The sequence below is a fragment of the Pundamilia nyererei genome, unplaced genomic scaffold (assembly GCF_000239375.1).
Source record: "Pundamilia nyererei isolate P.nyererei 1_Seehausen unplaced genomic scaffold, PunNye1.0 scaffold00008, whole genome shotgun sequence".
NCBI classification, from domain to species: domain Eukaryota; kingdom Metazoa; phylum Chordata; class Actinopteri; order Cichliformes; family Cichlidae; genus Pundamilia; species Pundamilia nyererei.
In genome coordinates this window covers 6,095,584-6,119,193 of record NW_005187409.1, presented here as the reverse complement: position 1 = coordinate 6,119,193, position 23,610 = coordinate 6,095,584, and the positions used below count along the sequence as shown (strand labels likewise).

General features: G+C 37.6%; 1 protein-coding gene across 1 annotated transcript in view; it reads left to right on the top strand.

The window, feature by feature from the left end:
* Positions 1–23,610, top strand: part of LOC102215115 (neuronal acetylcholine receptor subunit alpha-7-like) — a 31,370-nt gene that overhangs the window by 5,671 nt on the left and 2,089 nt on the right. The window contains exons 2-7 of the mRNA XM_005723130.1: positions 8,749–8,888; positions 12,324–12,368; positions 13,043–13,152; positions 21,131–21,378; positions 22,146–22,340; positions 22,932–23,018. Coding sequence (XP_005723187.1) covers positions 8,749–8,888; positions 12,324–12,368; positions 13,043–13,152; positions 21,131–21,378; positions 22,146–22,340; positions 22,932–23,018 — 825 coding nt within the window. The remainder of the gene's footprint in view (positions 1–8,748; positions 8,889–12,323; positions 12,369–13,042; positions 13,153–21,130; positions 21,379–22,145; positions 22,341–22,931; positions 23,019–23,610) is intronic.

The following is a 23,610-nucleotide window of genomic DNA, read 5'->3' as shown; positions in this document are numbered from 1 at the left end:
CATTATCAGTCAATCACGTTCATTTAAAACTGCAGGAAGTTGAAATTGTGATTCAGATTAAAATTTGATTAATTGTGCAGTCACCTTCCATCTTTTAGTCTTGACTTCTGGATTCAAAAAGCTAACTAACCTTTAAAATCGACAAAACAATGTGTAAGATCACACAAGGTATACCTATCATCCTGCCTATAGTGATGTTACGCATTCATTACCAATGCTGCAGCAGTAATTTTTTGTGTCAGACATATAATTTGTTGATATCTGCAGGACGGACTGCATTTTAAAAATATCAGTATGTTTCATAGCTGAGAAGTCCGTCTATTGATACTCCTTCAAAAAGACCCAGTTACGTTACATCCCAGTCTATTTAAGCAAAAATATACAGTATTTGTTAAATGTTTATATGTTACGCCTAACTGCAAACAAGGAATGTATTATAGTTTGCACTCTAGCCTGTGTTTACATTCTGATTTGGTATGTTTATTTTTCCAGCTGCCAGCAGATTTGATTTATATTCAGCAAGTTTATCATCTTTGGACTAAAAACATTCACGGTGTGACTTCAGCATCAGATATATTGCACATTCATTCAATAGTGGAAATTTTTCCATATTTGTTTATTCCGCAAACACTCATAAATACAGTGCACTAATGCCATATATTTGCATGAGAAAGGGTCTAGATGTGTAGCATTTGTTGTGATGTCGACTCTCCGGGCCCTCAGGGAGTGGCATTCTGTTAGCAGCTCCTTTGTGCAGCATAGTCCTTGCCAGATTCATCACTCTAGTCCCAGGGCACTGTGGGTTCAGAGCCTTTTTGTGTTCCATACTGGATGATAGATCTGGCTTTTTGCATCAGGTTTTATGAGATTTGCCAAGTTTGTTGTGTGAAACAAAATTACGATAAATAATAATAGATCTGTTTCTTGTGTAGAGTTATTTTATTTGTATGTTTTATGCTTTTCTCTTAGGGACAAACCTCAAAAGAAAGAACCTGCTGGCTGCATGTAAATTAATGTTGAGTCACACTAAAGTGAATGTCTTTAAAGCCTTTTATTTGTATTTTAATCTTCCCGAGCCTTTTGTTACTACAGCTTTGTAGTGTTGCTGTTTATTCACCAGGATTAAAGTTACATCATTTAGAACCTCGGGGGTCCCAGCTATACCAGAGTCCCCGGGTTAACTGTGAACAATGTCTGTCTAGGAGCAAGATCACTGGTGTGAATAACAGTTTATGAAGACTGTTACACTCCAGCTGCAGGAAAAAAAACATCTATAGCAATTGCTCCATCACTTATGGATTATATATTATGCTGAAGACAGTTTTGACATTAGGAGATAATGCCTTTTGAGTCCTTTTAAATTGATTAATGTTCATGAGATGCAATTTTGCTGCATCCTCTCACTACTGTTATACATTTGAAGGCTGATGATGGGTGTCACTGTCTCAGGGTATAGGCAGAGGTAAGTGCAGATGAGGAAGGGATGGAGTGGCACAAGTATTTCAACCTTTTGCTTAAGTAAAAGGTCTAAAAGTCCTGAACGTCTGAGCTATGGATAGTAAACATAAATGGAGACAGCACAGTGGAGCACCACAGGGGCCTGCATCCTCCACAATGCAGCCCCTTGATGGGGTTAAACTCTCTGCAGCATGGATATGATTGCATCATTGCACTCCGATCTGGGAACCAGTCTTTCCAGTGCTACAGTAACTGGTCAATAGTCAATATGCTCTGATGGTGTCATCTGTTTAGTATAAGAACCAGATGTGATGTTTTCCACAGCACCAGTATCGTCTTCAGTTTTAGATTCAGGTTGTAAAATGTGACTCACAGACAGCCGGCTAGCACATGTCCTCAGAACCTCGGTGGCTCATACAATGACATAGCACAGGCACACCAAGAATACTAAACACACCATTTCTGTCCCATTTGTTACCACTTATCTGTTAAATATCAGCATTCCCATTGATTCGTTTTCACTCAACTAATCACTCCAATAACTTCAAGTTAGTTAGCAATTTTCAGGCATGAATTTCAAACAGGCCTGAAGTCCTTTATTGACGTGCAGTAAATAGCAGGTAGGTCTGCTGTAGATGTGTTTTCACTGCAGGAAACACTCAGTTTGATTTTGGTAAGGGTGCTGTCTTAGTTCTATCTGCTATGGAGATGGCAGGTTAAAGACAATTTAATGCGATCCAGTGTCTGATATTTGCTTTCTTACCTGCAGCTGAGCTGGAAAAAGGTCGAGGGCTGCTGTGCATGTGTGAAAACAACTGAAGTTACTCAGCCTTATGTCAATATTGCAAGTTTAGTTACATAATATTTTGGATTTGCCCAAAGCATAATAGTAATTAAATTAAATCTACACAATAGATTACCTAATATTCATGATTCATGTGGCAGATTATCTTGACAAAGGGAAAAAATGGACCGAGAAACAAAGCCATTATCATCGCTGCACAATGGAAAGCAGCTCAGCGTGGATAGGTTTACCTGGCCACAACAGGGGCCCTGATTTAAGAGCTGGTCATTTAGTACTCTGCTTAAAATAGCAATCCTGTTGTTTGGGTGTTTGTCTAAGAGGTATGTGTGACAGCGAGAAGGAGAATGAGTCCCTCAGGCTGTTTGTGTGTGAATAGCCTGTCTGATGAGCCTGTTTAGAAGCCTCATCTGAACATACTGACCTAGTAAAAATATCCAAAAGGGACAGAATCAAATAGCTGAATTTCTCAGTATATATTAATTTGTGAGCATGAAAGAGAGAAGATTAATGTGCTTAAATGCCACCCCAAAATCACAATCACTTTGCGATGGTCACCTTCTGCCTGTTTGTTTGGCCTCACATGACCTCGACCTCAAACGACTCTGCTATTTGTTTGCAGCTGATTGGAAATAAATTGCATAGGTGACAGTGCTGATTTGGATGGTTTTGTTCATATTTTTGTGTGCGCCATCTCATTCTCTGTAAATAAGAGCAAAAGGATAGAAAAGGGAGAATGTACTTTTCATTTTCTTGTAAAGATTTGCTCTTGACATTCAAAAGTGCTTCAGATAATTTATATTTGTGGAAATAATCAACATAAATCCATCCATCCATCCATTTTCAGCTAAGTCAGTGACATTTGCGTACAACACATAATTTAGATATCGTAGATATTTTGTACTAAAACGAATAAATTGAGCTTCACTGATCACATAAGAACAAATTTCGGTTACATTTAAGCCCTCAGACAAGTTCTCATAACGTTGATTAAGTCTTTTAGCATTAATGATATTATGAAAGTTGCCTTGCTATTACCTAGTTTTTCAAAATTTAAAATCTGGTATCTTATAGTGATACTTTCTAGTTTATAGAGCAATGTGTAATTTGTTGGAGGTGAAGGAAGTAAAAATCATTGCACTGGAAAATGAACAAGCTACAGCTAGGTGGAGGTGGTGGAAAGACCAAGGAAAGTTTTGAGCAGCGTCTGATTCCAAAGTTAAAAAATAAGAACCAGAAGTTAGAAAGATAAGACCTGCACTGCAGATTTAAGGTGTTTCTTTAGACTATGTCTAAAAGAGTCCATCCCACAAAGCACCAATATCATTATTAATTTCTTTAGTATTTGAAGACCTCTAAATTTTTGCTCACATACAACATCAACACAGACTGATTGAGAGACAAGCGACACATTTCTGGACAGGTTGTCTTATCAGCACAGAGCTAAAAACATAATGATATTCATACCAAATTCACATCTCCATGGGTCTCACATTTTTAATTTCCTCTCCATTCAGTTCCACAGTCATCTGTGAGCTAGAGCGCACATCCAATATTCTTCTAATAAATTTCATGTCAAGGAAATCCACACAAATAAAATTGGCATGGTCTGTAGTAGTAGACCATTTGAATATGTGAAATGCATTAAACTTTCCCCCTGCTGGTGCCCTGGAGTGACCAGGAGCAGGCTGGCTCTCCTTATTAGAACTAAATGCATGCAGACACCTCGAGGTAAGCTCAGAGTGCCAAATCATTATGAATTGTAACGTGGACACATCATTGTGAGCCTGTGAGTGTACTGAGTTAAAAACAAATCACCTGTTTCTGTGGAATCTGTGTCTAATGTGGAAATGAGGATGAGACTTGTATTGACATCAACAACACATTGCCATTGTGTTTGTTCTTGACTCAGAGGTAGTTGTTTTTAAAAAATAAAATTTAGCCTCTTTTTAAATTTACAGTCACATATTCTTTTATTGTTGTTGTTTGTATACAGTGAGTCAGCAGCAATCTCCTGCTGGATGCCTCAGTGTTTCACCGGTGAGAAAGATACTGACACAGGGTAAACAGGTCATCAGAGCCATGGGATGAAACCGAACGTCATTAACTGGGAGGGAGAAAGGCAAAATATAGAACTACAATGGGCTGCAGCGGGCTCAGTGGGGCTGAGCATGACAACACAGCTTTTCTCCCACTTTCTTTCTTGTTCTCACTCACTTCTGTGGTTGCTCTCTGGGAAAGGTCCAGGTTCTTCTGATGTGGTAGGGTCCCCTTTCTTCATACTAGCTGCAGTTAGCTCACCAAATAAAATGAAGTTTTATGTTTAATTGAGAAGTATTAACAGCAGAAGTCTGTCGAAAAGAGAATTTGGTTAAACTCGAAGAAAATGTTTCTTTGTTCAAAACTTGGCTGCTTAAGTATTTTGTTTGAAGTAAAGTAGACGTCCTTCTGACAATTCCTGAATTTTCTCTCACATAAACAATAAATTTAACTCAAACAGAACCCTGAAAAAAGTGCTTTCATCCACAGTAATCCACAATTAAGTGCATTTTTCTGCAATTTTGTGTGTGGCCTACCAGTGTTTGTGAGCTTTCTGAAGGAGGCAGAGATAGTCACTACTTGTTCCAGTGGCAGTATAGACTCAAAGTTTGGTTCCTGAGACTGAGACAGTTGTCTCTTGACCTTCTCTGCTAATATCTATAAATGGTCTGACCTTCACTTTTTAAATGTACATATAAATAATGAACAGATTCTCTGTTGTAAAGTTGAGCTAATAATCAATAATTTTGTGACCTTTTCATAGGCTGATCATTTCCTGTAGTGATCTATATGGGGTTAGAGTGACTGAGCATTGAAGGCAGTTGTTGCATAACATTAGCCTGAGTTTAGCAGGGATAACATGCATAGTATAAAAGACACAATATGTTAAAATGAAATATGTTAATGATGTAGCTTAGTTTCAACAAATACCCCCTTGGTCAAAAGTAAATGCATTAATAAACATGTTATTTTTTAACTGGCAAGTTATTCATGTACTGTAGTTAGGGAAAGTTTGTGGCTCTTCTATTAGTGACACCAGCATTCAACCCTTAATTCCCCCCTAAAAAAACCCAGCAGAGATTTTTGAGGGCCATATGTAACATACTCCTGAACTGGAGTAGAACAAGGATTTTTTTCTTCCCAACAACCGCAAACCGCCTGCTGGTCTTCTGCTGGTGCTGGAGTCTAGAAAATAATTAGCATCTGTGTTAATGAGCCACACCCATACAAGTTCCTAATTAAAAGTGTGTCACTCTCACTTTCTTATTTCAAAAAGAAAGCAACATTAACAATAATCTAATTCAATCTAAGCCAAATCCAAACAAAAAAATTAAGAGAACACATTTGACTAAAAAAGGAAATAATTTTTTTTATTTCTTTGAGGATTATCTTTATAGACAGTTTTCTATTATACTTATTTAAACAATAGAGCAGATTTGGAAAACATTGAGATAAATAGTGAAGGTGATTAAGAAAAATAGCTCCCACTGCTCCTTTTACTTCCTTCTTTCATTCCCTCTGCTGGACGCGTAATCTTTGTTTTGTTTTGAGGACGCCTCTCGCTGTGTTGGTGGAAATTATTCCTTCATTGCATCTACTCATATAATCTTCATTAGTGAGATGATTAAGAAGAAAAAGAAAAAACAAAACAAAAGGTATGAATCTACCCCTTCCTCCCTAATGTACGCTGCACACGGTTGTATGTGAATTAAAGTTGGCAGTGGTTTATTTGACTTGATTATTTAATTCCTTATAAACTTGGTTTTATGATACAAGCTGCAACAGAGACTGAGGTTTCAAATCTTTTTGATTGGTTTAGTTATGTTTGTTTGGCCCTCTGTTCACATTTCACAGTAATAACACATAAAAGTGACACAGGAGGGAGATTGGCCGGATAACAGCTGCAGAAGAGGCTGTGTTTGAGTCATTGTGAATGTGTGCATGCAAATTTTATTGAGGGTATATCGACATATTTATAACTTTGTTGTGCTGTGATTTCTTTAAAATGTCTTTTTGACCTTGCAGAAGAAACCAACTTTTAACATACTCGTAGTCCATTCCAACACGTTTTTAAAAAGAAAGAAAAACAAATGGTACAGATGGTGAATAATGGTTCAGCATGCATGTGTGTGGCTATTGATGAGTTTAAATGTTTATGTGGGAAAAACATTTATTTATCAATCCCACTTGAGCAGAAGGTACTGGGCCTCGGGTGGATGGGTGCATAAAGTCTGAGAGTGTGAGGAGTCTTAGGAGCAGTCAGAGGGCATCTGCTGTGCTGAGCAGCTTCTTGCCTTTGACCTAAGGCTCCGTCCTCCTATAATTCTTCTCATTATAGTCCTAATGGGCCAATCAGCAGCATGCTAAGCCAAAGGCATGCTTCTATCATCTTCACAGCTTTGCAGGGCTGTGTCAGTAATCCCTTCTCCTTTTTCCCATTCATACTACATGCCTGTCTCTGATGTATTTGTTCTGTTTCACTGGATTACTCCATCCAGCATTTCGGTGTTGACTGCCCTCTGAATTGCATTAGAGTATCTATATGCATGGGAAGTGTATCACTTTGGTATCTAGAAAACAATGTGTGGATTTAATGACCTGTGTGCTGTTGACCATGTTTTGAGATTGTTGTGATTCCCAGAACATATTGGTCCTATGAAATCCTTTAAACAAACTATCAAAAAATAACAAAGATAAAAAATGTATGGGATTTAGTATTCCATCCATCCATCCATCCATCCATCCATCCATCCATCCATCCATCCATCCATCCATTTGCTTCTGCTTATCCTTTTCAGGGTCGCAAGGGGTGCTGGAGCCTATCCCAGCTGTCTTAGGGTGAGAGGCAGTGTACACCCTGGACAGGTCGCCGGTCACCATGTAGCACATCATCATATACCAGCTAGCCCAACATCAGTAACCCTTCAAACGTCAATGCTGTTTAGTTTCCTGTCTTCATTTATGCCAGAAGTGATAGCAGAGCTATATGTTTTAATTTTTTCAGAAATTCCTCAGTCAGAACATGGTATATCATGTTTAGGTGGGAAACTAGGCGAGCTAACTTTCTGCTAACTTTTAACTCAGTGAAATTGAATAAATTCTGTTTTTATGGATGCCTGGATTTTAAACTTCATTGTTACACCTGGTAGAGCAGCCACATTGATCATTTTATTAAAGATGAAAGAATTTTATCTTTAATAAAATGAAAAAATGATAAAACTCAGAAAATCTCAATCTGCTTTCATAAAAATTAGTTTGCTGTACTCAAATAGTATCTGCAGCCACCAAATTTGAATCCAATAGCCAGTAAATCTGCCACAGCTCTGCGATGCTATTGCGTCAATGTGGATGAAAGACTCCAGCAACTTGTTGAATCTATGCCACAAATAATTAATGCAATTATGAAAGCAACTGTTAATTCACAACTTCATCTTATGTTTTTCATTGTAGCTGGAATCCAATATCATTAAGAAATTCATCTACACCAACCCTCAAATGCTCACGTTTGTAGAGAATTAATGCTATATTGAATCAAGTTATTGGACATGCATATTATGTCATTTTAAGTCATTTTTGATACTTTAATTCCAGCTGTTTAATAATAAAGGCAGAAAATCTGATTTTTAATTTTTTTTTACATTTTAAGGCCAAATACAGTATCATCCTTCAGCTAGTCAGAACAGTGACTTCAAGGTTAACAAAGTGTCGTGATGTGAAAAGTTAGCTTGTTCTTGTGCTAAACATGTATGGGGCATTTGAATCAATAATGGTGACAAAAGCTGGGCCAACAAACACATCAACCTAATCACCTTAATCCTAGAGATCCCCAAACTCACAGTCCCTCCACCCTCTCTTTGTGTTACAGTCAGCAGATGTATCTGCATATGTCAGCACTTGTTTATTTGTTCATTATTCATCAAAACTTATGGCTCAACATACAGACCTTCTTCTTATACATTTTCAATAAGCTCACAGGATAAACTATAGAAATCAAAAGCCTCTAGAATGAGGCAGTAAGGCAGTGGTGCCAGCAAATGAAGGGTAAAAGGTTCTCAAGACCTTTAAAGATACTTTTTGGATTAGGAATTCAGCCCAAATGCACCACAGAATATGTTCCAAGAAATTGGATAGTCCAAGCCAAAAAAAAACAAACGTCTTTCTCCATAACATTGTTATTCTACCACTAGATTTATGGCTTAAAATGCAAAACACACCCTATCAATCACATGCTGACCTTCAGAAACTATTTATAGTGAGTGGAGGGCATGTAAGGAGTGGAGCATTTATGCAAACTAGTGGAGCTTAGGTGTAAAAAACTCATAGACCTCCATACTTGCTTTCATTCTCACAGAGCCTCCATGCGTATATGTTGTAAATGCAGCAGACGGCACTTTGGGTTTAATATGTATTCAACACAAACCCCTTTTCCTGTTGCATTTGTCCTCCAGGGTCCTTGCAGGGCGAGTACCAGAGAAGACTGTACAAGGAGCTGCTGGCTAACTACAATCGATTAGAGAGACCTGTGGTCAATGACTCAGCTCCCATCCTGGTGGAGCTGGGCCTCACACTTCTGCAGATCATAGATGTGGTGAGAAAACTGGATGTGTGTGTGTGTGGCATGGTATCTAGTTTGGTCATTTTAAAATAAAGAATGTGTGGAAAAATATGAAGTTTTCCAGGTGTAATTTTATGAAAACCTGAAGTGGATTTTAGTTACTTTAACGTTGACATTTTTGTATTTAGCTGAGTGTTACATTCATGGAGACTTTTCCGTGTAAGAGTTGTGGCTTTAAGGTTTGCGCTAATTTTGCAGGTGACATTAAATATTACACAATACAGGCAAGTATATATGCAAATGTGTTCTTGTTGTGTCTGTTTGAAGCTGTAATGTGGGTATCCATGAAGTGATTGATGAATCAAACACTAGATTTGGGTTAATGAAACAATTTTAAAAGCTCTGTTTTATTCTATTTATTTTCATTTTAAGGTGGCTCTATTGTGTAGTAGTTTACTTATTTGCTTGGCAAGTGAAAGGTCACTGATTAGAGTGAGGCCCACTGTGGTGACCACTTGTTGCAAGGGAGGAGCCAAAAGAAGATTACATTTTATTTTTTTAATTTTTGCAGCTCCTTCTTGCAGCTCAATTGTAGTTTTTTACCGTGCCTCAAAAGCCCTGTGATTTTCTCTACCACAGTTTCCCATGTTGTCTGGAGTATATTTAAGAGATTGTTTAGAATCTCCTTTCCTGATTGTGAGTTTGTGTGAGATTGCTCATACAATTCTTGTTTATTAGCACACTGAATGGCTGTTACCAGCTGTAATGCATGCCATTTGGCCAAAAGGTGCCCTCCTAAACTTTGTGGTAAGACTGTTTTCCTTGTTAATGGTTGTGTTTAAACTCAACTTGTGGTTTGTCTTACCTTCGACCAAGTTGTTCTGGTGCATAAATCTAACCAAACCCAAATCTTACTGTTTGGTTTAATTTTAAACTAGAACTCTGCCCAATACACAGTGGAGTGACCACTGTTGATGTGTCTATATAAGAGTAATAAAAAATGGTAAAAGTAATTCAGTGGTTGATAATATTCGATACAGGGGAGCTTAATACACTTTAAACAGTTGCAGTTTATGAACATTATATTTTATTCCTCTTTTCTCGGGCCTGTGACCCCAAAATCAGGTTTCTACTCACTTTAATGACTTTTTAAATAGTAAATTATCTTCTTAGAGTAGCAGCAGGTTGTCACATGAAGCCTCATTAACCATCAGAAAGAATTAAAAACGTAACAGACCCGACAGAGGCTGTGTGTACATTTATCAATCAGTCTCATCCACAGAGAGGAGACAGTTTAGGGAAGTGTTAGCATGTTACATGCACTGGTTCTGAGATTTAACTGCCATGTGTCTGCTGTCATTTGTCAGAAATGACAGATGCAACAGTTTGTGTGCGTGAGAGCGTGCACTTTCAAAAGGACGTCTTCCTTTTTACTGAGACAAAGCGTTTCCAGTTGTTCTTGTTTAATCTATTTGATAATTAAGGAACCACATGTTCTTCTGATGATCTACAGCTTCTAACAGACTGAGGAAGACATTCAGACAGATTCAGAATTTTACTGTTCTTTACACTAGTTTACTGTAGTAGGGCTGTAGTCTAAAACAAACAAACTTTCAGTCCTTCTAAAATCATCTTTCAGTCTGTTTTTCCACTAATTTTTGTTTCTCTTTATATGTGGTGATGCTTCTTAAATCACTGAAAAGCTTTTATGTAAAAACTGAGGACTCAGATACTTACAAGTCATTTATTTGTCAGATCAGATTGGCTCTCCTTCATAAAGGGTCTTCAGTTAAGAGTGTACAAAAGATGTGTTTGGAATTCAATTTTTTTAGACTGAATGTCAATTAACTTTTCTGCACCTCAATATGTTTCTTTTCTGACAAAGATTTTTGACTGTTCCAGACAACTTTCAGAAAAAGGCTAATCCTGTTTATTCCTCCTGTCTCTAACAGTCTGATTTCCAATCCTTTCTACTATCCATGTTGTTACTGAGATACTTTGACACGTCTCACCATCTTCTGCTCTTAGTTCAGTGGTATCCTTCGTTAATAGATACTCAGATTTTGTTGAAAGTGTGTCTTTGAGCATGGCCCAGGCCCATTTATTCCATCATACACCTTCCAAACAAAGTCAGCAAACTGAAGTGCAGTTTTTGTCCGCTGAGCTGCTTCATATGGACATAATGTCTGTCCTGCTGCTTCAAAAGTTATCAGTTTCCTAAAAAGTCATTCCTGAGAGAGGCTGTTCCAGGGCATTTTTGTTGTATAAGTAGAAGCTGCTTAAAGCTCTTGGCAGTCTCTGATGCTTTTTCAATAATGAATCTGACCATCCTCTAGTTTTTTTTTTAACTTGAGTGACGTGGACTTCATCTGTAATCAACAACCAAGGGAGCAGTCTTGACAGCAGGGTTTTGACGATGGTCTTAAGGAACTTTGTGATTTCTCATCTTGGCTTCTGGACAAGTTCATGCCACTGAGACCTGCATTGCTCCTGTTCTCCAACATCTTAGCTGGTGCTTCAAACAGCAACTGGTGTATTGTGTTCACTGAAGCTTTGGTCTGATTTTTATACCGTATGACGTGAAAATGCAAATGAACACGTATTGATAGAAACACCAAGATATTACTAGGAAATGTATACAACACTATTACTGTAACATACAGTAGAATCCCCCAAAGCTTGATTTTTGCTGCAATAATAATAATGATAGACCATAAAATAAATAAATAAATATTGCCATTCTGTACATTATGGCCCTGTTTACTGTGCTGCAAGAATTTTGTCTGACATCAAATAGATATGCAAATTCAGCTTTTCAGGATATTCCGTTTTATTTTGATTGTTTCATTAAATTGTTTATAGACAAAGTTATTTACCTTTTATTTGACAAATTCAAAAAGAGGATAAAAAGCTAAAAAGATGCAGGAATTCTGCTTGGATTTCATTTAACTTATATCCCCTTTTCTTTAAAGTAAGGGAGCACAGGCAGCAGGAATAGTGATGCTTGCAGAAATGCTAATTTCCACCCTGCAGCTAGAATATGAGCAAAATCATTTCCAGAAATGCTATATGTACACTTTAAAAACATTTCTAAAGTTCATTATTTTATAATGTTCGTCATTCTTTGATTTCAGCAAGACATGCAGTATTTTACAAGAGCTAGCATGATATTTTACATTACATCACCCCTGTTTAACAGACAGTGTTATATAAAAAAGCTTGGAAAAGTTTTAAATAGTCCTTTGCCACCATGAAGCTCTTTAACTGAGCTACACTTTATTGCAAAAAATCACTTCTAGAAGGTTTCACATAGCGTGGTTGGTTCTTTGGAAATGCAAAACAGCTGCAATGACTTGCTGATCACAAAGGCATTTTCCAGTTTATTAAATATGAATTGCTTTGGTTCTTCGCTCTTATATAAAAGAAAATCTCACTCTCTTTTTGTCTTTCTTCTACTTCTGTTTTTAGGACGAGAAGAACCAAGTGCTGATAACGAATGCCTGGCTGCAGCTGGTGAGTTAAAGTCTGAGTGGGGCACATGACCATCAACTTAATGTGCTGTAATACTTGCTTAATTGTTGTCTCTGAAAATAACATAGTGCATGCTCTAAAAGTTGGAATAGTCTTACTCATTTCGGCAACTCTATTATCAGCATTATAGGTGTTTTTCAGTTACACCTAACAATTTGGCTTTTTTAACCTGCTCACCTATGAAAGCCTGCCTGGACCCAAGCACCAGATTCTCGGTCTATTGAAAAAACATTGGAGCAACCTGATGTTTAGGTTTCTAATGGTACACAACACATAGGTTGTTAACACAAAAGGCTCAAGCAGCCAGATTCAGTGTCTCTGTGTCATTGTCCTGTTGCCTTTCCCGCATATACTGTTTATATGACACAGTCGACACCCAAGTCCAAAGTCCAGGTGTATTTAAAGAAATAGAGCAGCTTTCAAAAAGCTAAGGGAAGAGTTATCACTAGTTTACTGTCCCATGCTATTTCTATTTTAAGATACAGACTTTTAATGTAGCTTGTCTGCTCCATTTACATTTTTGCTATTCAATTTCTTACATTGTGACAGGTTACAGGTTTAGCAGTGCATGAGGGTAAATTATGCCATTTTATAAAAATGCCACATAATCTATAACTGAATGAATGAGTCTATAAATATGTATGTTTCTGTCTCAGTACTGGACAGACATCTACCTGACCTGGAATCCAGAAAACTATCCCGGTGTCCAAAACCTGCGATTTCCTTCAGACCAGGTCTGGACGCCTGACATCCTTCTTTACAACAGGTCAGTTCTGACTTTGTTCACTCATTGCAGCCTTACTTTAGAAGGTTATGACCTTGATCTTTCTTAAAAAAAATGTTTTTCTACTTTTCTTGTGGAGCAGTTTAACACTGTCTGTCCTTTGCTACAAATAAACTCACCTCTCAGAGCCATCTTTCCTTGCACTATGTATTTTTGACAGGAGCGAATTAAACGTGTATATAATTCTTTAGATATGCCGCCATTTTTAAAATTAAATTCCACCTTTAATCTCCACAAAACCGTGCAGATTAGTTTGAGCCAAAGTGATAAATATTCAATCAAAATGCAGCACAAACACATTAATACAAAACAGGAGGAGACGGGTTATTTTAAAAACTCTGTGGCAGTCAAGTCACTGACGATGAACGAAAGCTGATAAAAAGCAGCTGATGTCATTAAAACTGATTTTCACTATATTAAAAAAATATTAAAATGTTAAAAAATAATAGTTTTTAATGAATTTAGGAGCCGCACAAGAGCTAAGGTCAAAATTATTGTTTTCATAAACGATGTTCAACAAGCTCATTGCATTTTTGATTCAGGTCAAGCTGATGATGGTGGCTTATCCACTTCATGCTTCTGTGTAAGGCTTTCTCAGTCCAATTAGAGATGTAGGCCAGTTGTTTTCCTCCAAAACAACTAATTGCAATGCTTGAGTGAGAGATGGATGTTCAGTTTGAGACTAAAAGGAAAGGAGAAGATGAAGGGATGGATAAATTTAGTACCTCCAGCACACGCATCACATGGACCATTAGGACAAAACAAAGGTCTAGGAGTATTAACCCAAATTTTAAAAGCTTAGCTTTTAGACCTGCCAGGATTACCCAACCTAATCTCTTGACTCTCACCCCTCTCTTTCCCCATGTCTGCCTTTTACCCTCCCCTACCCCTTCACCGCCGGCCCGTCTCACCATCCCTCTTTTCATTTCATTTCATTTGTGTCTCCCTCCACGTCTCTTTCATAACTCACTGTCTTACTATAATTCATTCCATTCAATCAACTCTTTCTCTCCATATTTTATCGTTCCCATCTTTCATCGAGTGCTGTTTATAAATCACTCCATCTGCTCTGTCGAAGTGTCAGCATGTTTCCTCGCCCTCCTCTCTCTGCCCGCTTGTCTTGTTTCTGAACTGGCTACACACTCCCCTAAAACTTAGGTGCTGCAAATGTTATTTACCAAACACTTTGTTTTGTTGTTTTGTCTCCATATTTTTTTTGTTTGACTTTTTTTGTCAAATCTAATCAAATCATAGTGAAATGTATCAGTCTGTGCAAAACAAAGGTTCTGTCCTCTTTGTTTCATGTTAAGGGTTTTCTATAAATTTGCATACTTTGTCAAAGTAAAGTCTCCCTGTTGTATTTTACAAAATATATTCATAGTAACATATGTCCATTACAGCACTACTGCTAATATATTATGGCCTGAATATTTTTTTTTACAGTTTTTTCAGAGCAATGGCTGAAAAAACCCCCAAAACAGACTCTATTGAGAAATCTAAAAATCTGTTGAACTCGCTAAAAGTGAACAGCAACATGAAGCTAAATATGAAGAGCCAGTCCACAGTTGAGCATGAGGGTTTATGCACCTCATGAGGAAATATCTAAATTTACAGTTTTCAGAAATATTAATAATATAGCTACTATTACAGTTATTATTGGTAGGGTTGCTATAGTTACACTGCATGACACTGAGCTTTTACACAAATGCACAACAAACATCTGTACAGAAATTCCCACGACCTCTTCTCTTAGGGGTGCCACTTGGGCTGATGTATGCAGTCTTGGTAAATATAATAATTACATACTAAATAGTACTTATTCCATAACATTTTAACTCATAACCTAAAGTAACATTGTGAGGGACCAAGCAGCCAAGGCATAGAGGACACGGGAAAAATGTCTTCAAAATGGGTTCTCTTTATTTTAACCCTCAAAAAAAGTTCAAAAAGACAAAATTCAAAAATATAATTAGTGGGCTCATAAAAGAGATCAACTAAATATAACTCTACAAAAAGTAATTTCCAGAAACTTATATAAACAAAGTGGACACAACTTAACTCACAAACTGACCTAATCACAAAGTTTGACCAAACCATTTACACACAACAGGGGGGAAACAAAAACAAACACCAACACTAACTAAGCACAGAATAACTTTAAGTAAAGCTAAAACACCCCTGTTTCTGATAGCACGTGCTTGGTCCTGCTGAGCAGGCATTTTGTTCTCAAAGTCCTCAGCCATACCTTTTGCCCAGACAGCAGACAGCCAACGCTCCAAACCAGGTAACTCAAAGAAAGAGAAACATAATTAATATAACAGAAAATATTTTTAGAAAAACCATACAATGCTATTATGCGTGTGCCTCATAATATCAGTGTTAGGTTTAAGTAAAATGATTAAAGAATCATATTAGTGAATAAGCAACTGCAAACCAAAGTAATAAAGTGAATGGATGGACTTGTTTTACCTATGTGTGGCTGATGCCATCACAAACATATTCAACATATATATACATAACATATATACATGTATACAATGAATCTGCAAATATATAACAAAAAAACTGCTATGAGGCATATTAAATAACAGTTCGTCATTTTTACCCAGAGATCTCGTCATCCGGTTTGGGCTAATTTATCTGTAATTTATAACTTGATATAACTCTAAGAACAAAATGTATTGCACCTAATCACTCTCATTTTTATGTGAACACTGTGAAAGATGCACTTTGTGTTTTCTTTAAATGAATAATTCCATGTTACCACTGTTGGATGCTTGGTGTAGGTGTCCTCCCTACAAGTTGTAAGCTGAAGAATGAAAATAAGAAGTACTTACTAGACAAAAGCTTACCATAAATTTTTTTATTCATTTCAATTATATTAATATTACCATAATGATGTTTAGAGGTGCTGAGATCCGATTCTGTCTAAACATGGAATGGACTGAATGGAAAGACAAAAAATGAGATAAGCCAGCTCATTTCTTTCCCAGTGTGAATTTCTCCGATATTGCTTTTGTTATTGTCAGCCTGTTTTGTTCACACTGCTTCACAATTATATTTTACGCATGGGTAATCTATACAGTGAGCCATGGATTTATCATCCAGAAGATATCTGTGCATTCCTGCCTGGGGAAAATAGTTTTTTATCCTCCATCTTTGCAATAGTTTCAGTCTTTAATTAGCACATTTCATCTTCCAGTTCAATAATTACAGTAGGTCTAATGACTTGCTTTTCGTCAACTGGCCTCATGAAAACACAAACCAAACTTTAATTAACAGATGAGACCGTTAAGATATTTCTCTTCTACTGAGACTTCTACTTTACTTCTACTATGGCTTCTCTGAAAAAAACCAAAACTTTTCTGTTAATTCACAAAATACTAAGTTTTAAAAAGACACTTTATTTTCTGTTTTATGCTTTGTCTTTTACTTGTTTCGTTTTAGTGCGCCAGGTTTTGGATGAAGCCTTTATAAATGCTGAAACACTGAGAATGATTCAGACCTTTGATGGTGCAGATAAAATAATAGTTGTTATAGTTATACCATTGTGACATTTTTCAAAGCCACCCAGTGGCAGGGCTGTTCTGGTTGCTGAGCATATGTTTGACATCGCTGATATAAAGTAAATAGAACTATAATGTGCCGAATATTTGAGCTGTTAACTTTTCTCTCATTAGAGGAAACAGAAAGCTGCAACGATGAACATAACAGACGTCAAATTCAGGTAGGACAAAGACTGAATTGCAGTTATGGCAGAAAACGTAAACATACAGCACGCAACATTGTGACAGGCCATATGAATTAATAGAGAAGTAATCAAATAGATGGATGTGGACTTTTTTTCCCTGGACGGATAGCTGAGTTGAATGAATAGACAGATGGCTGGATTTTATGATGTTTCTCTGATCCATTAAAATTAATGAAGTTTTGAATGAAAGAAAAGAGTCAATGTCTTTACTGCCCAGGAGCATGTTTTCAAAATTCACAATGGTTTATAATAAGGTTTATAAGAAACCTAAAAAACCCCAATTCTGTCATCTATTATTTTTTCACAAATCGCTGAAGTGGTGACAGGATAAGTAACAATAAGGTGCGGTGTTATTAGTATATGTATTCATGTCTATGAGGCTGTGCAAGTTCCTAAAATGCTGGTTTAAACTTACATTACAGACAACATATTGTATGCAAAACCAAAAAAATTATCAGATACCACTGTGTAACGTTACAAGTCTTCTTCCGTCCTGTTTGCTTCTGTATTTTATGATTTGAAGCTGAATTAAGTTTATAAGTAATCCATTTAACGTCACTTTGCACTCTGCTTCTATTCTGTCCATTTGCTAACCACGGAGCCTGGAGGCTGTCAAACAGAAAGCCTCAAGTCATGATGCCCTGAGGCTGCTTAATAGAGAGCTGTATCTCTGGAATATGACATAATGGACATGGACAGATTGGTCTGTACTTCATGCAGTCATTCTGAGTCTGAGGCACTGACCTTGTGTAATTCTCAACTATGCTTGACTAAAAGCTTCAGAAAAGCTTTGGGGAAGGTGTTAGCTGTTTCCTCTGGAGAAATACACATTCTGTATCTCTATTTTATTCTTATCTTTCTCAGATTTCTTTAAAAAAAAAAAAGCTTCAGACTAATCATTTAAGATACATAAGATTATATTTTACATAATTTTATATAAACATGTTTACCGTTTGCACATTTCTTGTGCTGCATTTAGAATTTGTTCACTCTGTATGGCCTTTTTTCTGCCTCACATCCAAAAGACTTCCTTCTTTTTATTATTGAGAGTCAGGTGTTGAGTTAGTGAGAATAAAGCCGGGTGAGTCATGTCCCATGGTGCAGAGACCTGTCACTGCCACCATTGTCACTGTCGGTCAGTCTCCGTTTCCCCCTTGCTGCACTCTGACATATCCACAGCGCCCTTTTGCCAGCCTGTATGTGTGTATGTGAGCGTGACAGCTTCTCCTTCTCCCAGGGATATCACGTGTCCAACTGTATGCTGTTTTAATAATTCTAATCTTTACATGGCAAAATGTTGGTTACTCCATTATTAAGGGTTTCAGAAACTTCAAATATGCTGACAAATGTTTAACTGTAAGGTCTGGTAGATCTTTGATGTTACTTGTGCATCGTGTAAGAGCCATGTAATGATGCTTTAAATTAATAATTCCATGTGACCACTGATGAAAGCACTGTGGAGGTATAAGATAAAGAAATGCAACAAAAACTATAATCAAGCTGAAGGGGTAGGCAAGTGTCTTAAGTAAAAATTGAAAAATTGCGATTAGACAAGTGTGTACCTTCTGGCATCTACTCACACACACACACACACACACACACTTCAGGACATCGTCTACTGTGATGTGTGTAAGCGCTGATTACAAGAAAGCTTGCACATCCAGATAAAGTAAGGCCAAAGCTTGAATAATTCATTGCGTGTCTCCACCTTGGCCAACCCCACACATCCCTTCCTGAGTACCTGCAGGATCCACAGCTAATAGCGACGCACACAGCAGAGACATAAAATATAACACTTGACCCTCCAGAGAAAAGGTCAATCACTCAATCTGAGAAGAAGCAGGTACAAAGAAAAAGGAGCCATCTACAAACTTTGGTTAAAATGCAGGCCACGTTTTTTTGTCAAGTCTCAATACTGCTGTGGGGTATTTCAGACATGCTGATGTTATCACTCTCATTGGGGATTGAAGTGTGTGTGTGTGTGTGTGTGTGCCTATTGCTTTATTTTTTGTTTGCATTTTACTGCATTGTGTGTGCCTGTATACTGTGCATTTATGTACAGATCTATATGTGGCTTTTTAAGCTGTTTGGAGTGTGAACTAAAACAATATAGCTCACAACAATTAATACACAATGTGTCTAATAGTTTGCACATGTGTATTTTCATGTAATAAATACACTTATTAATCAAAATGTGTTATTATTTAAAAACTACAGTACAATAAAGCATTTGCTCCTTTGCCAGTCATATTGTCCACAGCATCAGTGGTCTGTTCTTTTTTTCTGCAGTGTTTTTTGCAGGGCTTATTTTTTTGGGCTATTGCTGCATACTTTTTACCAGCACTGTCTGCTCCTTCAGGTTCAGTCCTCTGATCAAAACTTCTGTTTTGTATTCACACTCTTGCAGACCTTTCTTTCAGGAAGCTGAAATTTGAAGCAATATGAGAAACTCTCACTCTCTCACTCTTTTTGTTGCAGACTTTTGTGTGTTTTTGTATTGTCTTGTTAATTTTGTTGTTTTGGTAGCTCATAAAAGAAGATTTCTTCCCCTGTATTTGATAGAGCAGCAAGAGTGAACAGGGAAAGACATGGAGCAAACTCAAACACTGTCTGCTGCATTGTCACCTGCTCAACCTTAATTGATATATTTTACTGAATTTTTTGTATTCACTGGTCTAAGCTGACTCATTTTTTCACTTCTATCCAAATGCCGTATTGAAGAAGGATCTAAATTGCTTTCTTCCAGCCAGCTGCTACACTCAGAATTTAGTTTGCTTTATGACTTTTGCCATATCGTTAGCTTCATAGCATAAGTGCCTAAGTCATTTTTTGGTCAAATTGAGATTTTTGCCTAACTTTACTCCCCTACCACTGCTGCATCATCCTGTCCGTCTGCCTATGTCATCACAAAAAAATGACTTAGGCACTTATGCTATGAAGCTAACGATATACTGTTAATTCTCTAAAAGTTCAGGTTTTGCCTCTGGCACTTTATTAAGGACTTCCCATTCTAACCAACACCAGAGGAGCTTTTCTTTAATATTTAATTAGAGTTCAAGTGGAGTACCAGAGCTGTAGTACAATCAAGGTTATGCACATGCATTTTCTTTACTGTAAGCATCTATCCCTAAGTGCTAGCACTCTTCGACTTGCAGATGTAACGTCAAATTATTTATTTGTTTTTGGTACATTACAGCGAATATTGTCAGTGAAACAGATCCAATAATTTTTATGTGTTTCATATTTTGCTCAAACTGGCGTTTAATCATTGCAACAGTTAGTGAGTTACATAAAACACAAAAAGGATCACCTACTCTGTTTTGGTTTTGCAATTACATATTTAGCATTAAACAGTTTTCATCAAGGTGTATAGTTGCAGGCAGGTTGAAGGCTCAGTAGATATATCACTCAACAGCTCCCTGCTGCCACTGCAGTCACTGCAGACTATACATGAAATACGTCATCCCCCCCCATTTTGAAGCTTCAGTGTTAGCATCTTAGCTGCTATCATGCTATCATGCTATCATGGGGCATGATAATTGCATTAAAATGCTCTGACCAAACGTAGGTGGTAGCTCTTGGCTACATCACCCCCTATCTGTGCATGCACCTGTCCCTTAAAGCAGCCTTGCCTCAACTTAAAGCGTTGATAAATTGTAACGGGTTAGTTTTACATAAGCTATATACCCTTGTAAAATTATTAGCTATAAAGATCAGTTGCTAAGCATGATCGTTTCTGTGCTAAAGATTGTTATTTTATTATCTAGTCCATAAGGATTGACTCATGAGCTAGTCTCAAAAAGTCACTAAAAGAATTGCAGTTTTTGGCACTTGGCTTCAGTTTTCAGACTGCAAATGCTGGCACAAAATGCAAACAATATTAACTGTATCAGGTGTCAGCCCCATGGTAGACTGGTGTCCTCTCTCAGGTGTAAACCCTTCTTTTGAACAGAGACAGGCATTGTGCAATTTGCTATTTCTGAGAGCACAGCAAAGCTTCAGGGTGACTGTGAAGAGTAGGAACTGCTACAAGAATAAAAACACACAAATAAAGGCACATTGGCACCACTTTTGCTGCAAATAAACAGATGTGACAGAAATACCTTCTTGTTACTTTTTCCATCAGCGCTTGCATTCCCCAACAAGATTATTTTATCATGTGGCAATGAATGAATGCTTTAAAAGTACTGTCCTCTGCTTTCTTCCCAGTGCGGATGAAAGGTTTGATGCCACGTTTCACACCAACGTGCTGGTGAATGCGTCGGGTAACTGCCAGTATATTCCCCCTGGCATCTTGAAAAGCACCTGTTACATCGACGTGCGTTGGTTTCCCTTCGATGTGCAGAAGTGCGATTTGAAGTTTGGCTCATGGACACACAACGGCTGGCTTCTGGACCTCCAGATGCTCGATGTGGACACATCCACTTATATACCAAATGGAGAGTGGGATCTTGTGGGTAAGAGGGCTTCTTTAATCAGAACATTGCAGAACTTTGCAATAAGAAAGGCTGCTTAATTCAATCTGTCACCAGAGAGTGAGGTGTTACATCAGGTTTTCTTAAATCAATATTTCGAATCTCTTTTAAGTAAATAAAAAGCTAAAATACTCAGACATAAGCAGATGTTATACATTATATACATGCACACTGCCTGTTAATAGACTGACATGAGGCCAAAAAAATGAGCTATAATGAATAGACTGGAAATGGAAGAAGTTTTGGAAGACCTCTCGAGGTTTTCAAGCTGGGACAGAGTAGAAGGAAATCCCAGTTCCAGGGCTCTGGGGTTTAGGTTAGTTTGAAATGGGTGTGAGACAGAACCAGATGGCATGCAAGAGAAACAGTTTGACACTTTGACATGAGTGTAGCCAAGCCATATGTGAGTGGAGCTAATCACTTCCCTAGAGCTGAACCTTAAGGTGAGAAAATTCTAAAATTCAGGAAAACCATGGCCTACCTACTTTCTACTTTTTTATTTTGCCAAACATGTAAATACAGAGTGAAAATAATGAGGTTGAAATACAATTTTATTTGAGAAGGGGCTGTATAAAATATTAACATAAATGCTGCCATTCAATGCATTGTACCAGAGTTAGCTTAAGCTAATTTGCAATCCCATTGGCAGGTCGCATGGTCACATGGTGTTTGGGTTTACATGGTAACAAACATTTAAATGAAGTTCGCTCTTTAGTCCACAGAAACAGATCTGCATTTGTGTCCTTCAGGTGTGCCAGCCAAGCGTAATGAGTTGTACTATGAGTGCTGTAAGGAGCCCTACCCTGATGTGACGTTTACAGTCACCATGCGCCGCAGGACTTTGTATTATGGACTAAATCTGCTCATCCCCTGTGTGCTGATCTCTGGCTTGGCCCTGCTGGTCTTCCTTTTACCTGCAGACTCAGGAGAAAAGATTTCTCTGGGTGAGAGGGGCATGCTGAACACACGTTAGCTTACTGCAGATATGTATTGGTGCATATGTGAATAAGTAACAAAAAAGAAGAATTGATATAGAATATTGGTCGAGTAAAATAAAACAAACAACAAAGGGGGGGGGGGGTGTATTATTTAGACATTCTTTAAGTTTTTAAATAAAGGAGAGTGTTCAAACTAATAAGAATGCAAACACCCTGCACAGTACATCAAAACTTCAAGGTGCCCTCACATGCATTACAAGCATATTTGTCCACAATGAATGTTGTAATGAATTCATGCATTTAAAGACACTTTAAAAAAAAATCACTGAATGCATTCTGTCCGTGCAGAGCATTGATGAATAGCTACCTGTCTGTGAGCAATCAGCAGCTACAAAGTAGGGGAGTTTTGAAGCTGTAACCTACCTTGAACATGTCAGAGAGGGCACCATCTGACAAATGGTTGTAGTCACGAGAACATAACTGATTACATACATAAGTAATTACAAGAATAATTTCATACACCAGTGACCCTGATTGCATCATTATGTATATGCTCATGTTCTCTCTCACTGTGTCTCTCTTGGTTTCTGTCTCAAGGCATCACTGTGCTCCTTTCGCTAACTGTCTTCATGCTTCTGGTAGCTGAGATCATGCCTGCAACGTCAGACTCTGTCCCCCTCATTGGTGGGTTATATTTCTGTGTCTGTGTGAGTACATGTAACATGTTTAAGCGTGCGTGAATGTTGAATCAGGGGGAGCAAATGAGATTGGTATGCCTTAGAAGATAAAGCATACCAATGATTTTGTTTAGCTTCACCTGATACTTACTGATTATACCTCTTTGTCAAAACTTTATTATGGCTTCTGAAAAATGAGTGACAGCAGCAATAACAGGATAACTTACATTCACCTGCCACTTTATTAGTTACAACTTGTTGGTACTACTTCCGATTCATCTCAAAGGCGCTCTATTGGATTGAGATCTGGTGGCTGTGGAGTACATTGTCATGTTAAAGAAACCAGTTTCAGATTATTTCAGCTTTGTGTGCTGGAAGCAGGCAGAAGATGAGAACATTTTGTTCATAAAAGGAATGGACTCTATGTTCACTTGGTACTAAAGAGCCCACAGTGTGCCACCACCATCACCACCACCTAGAAGAGGATGGACCCATACTTTCATGGCATTTATGCAAAATTCTTGCCCTGCTGTCCAAATGTTATAACAAAAATCAAGATCCATCAGACCAGGCAACATTTTTTTTTAGTGTTCTGTTGA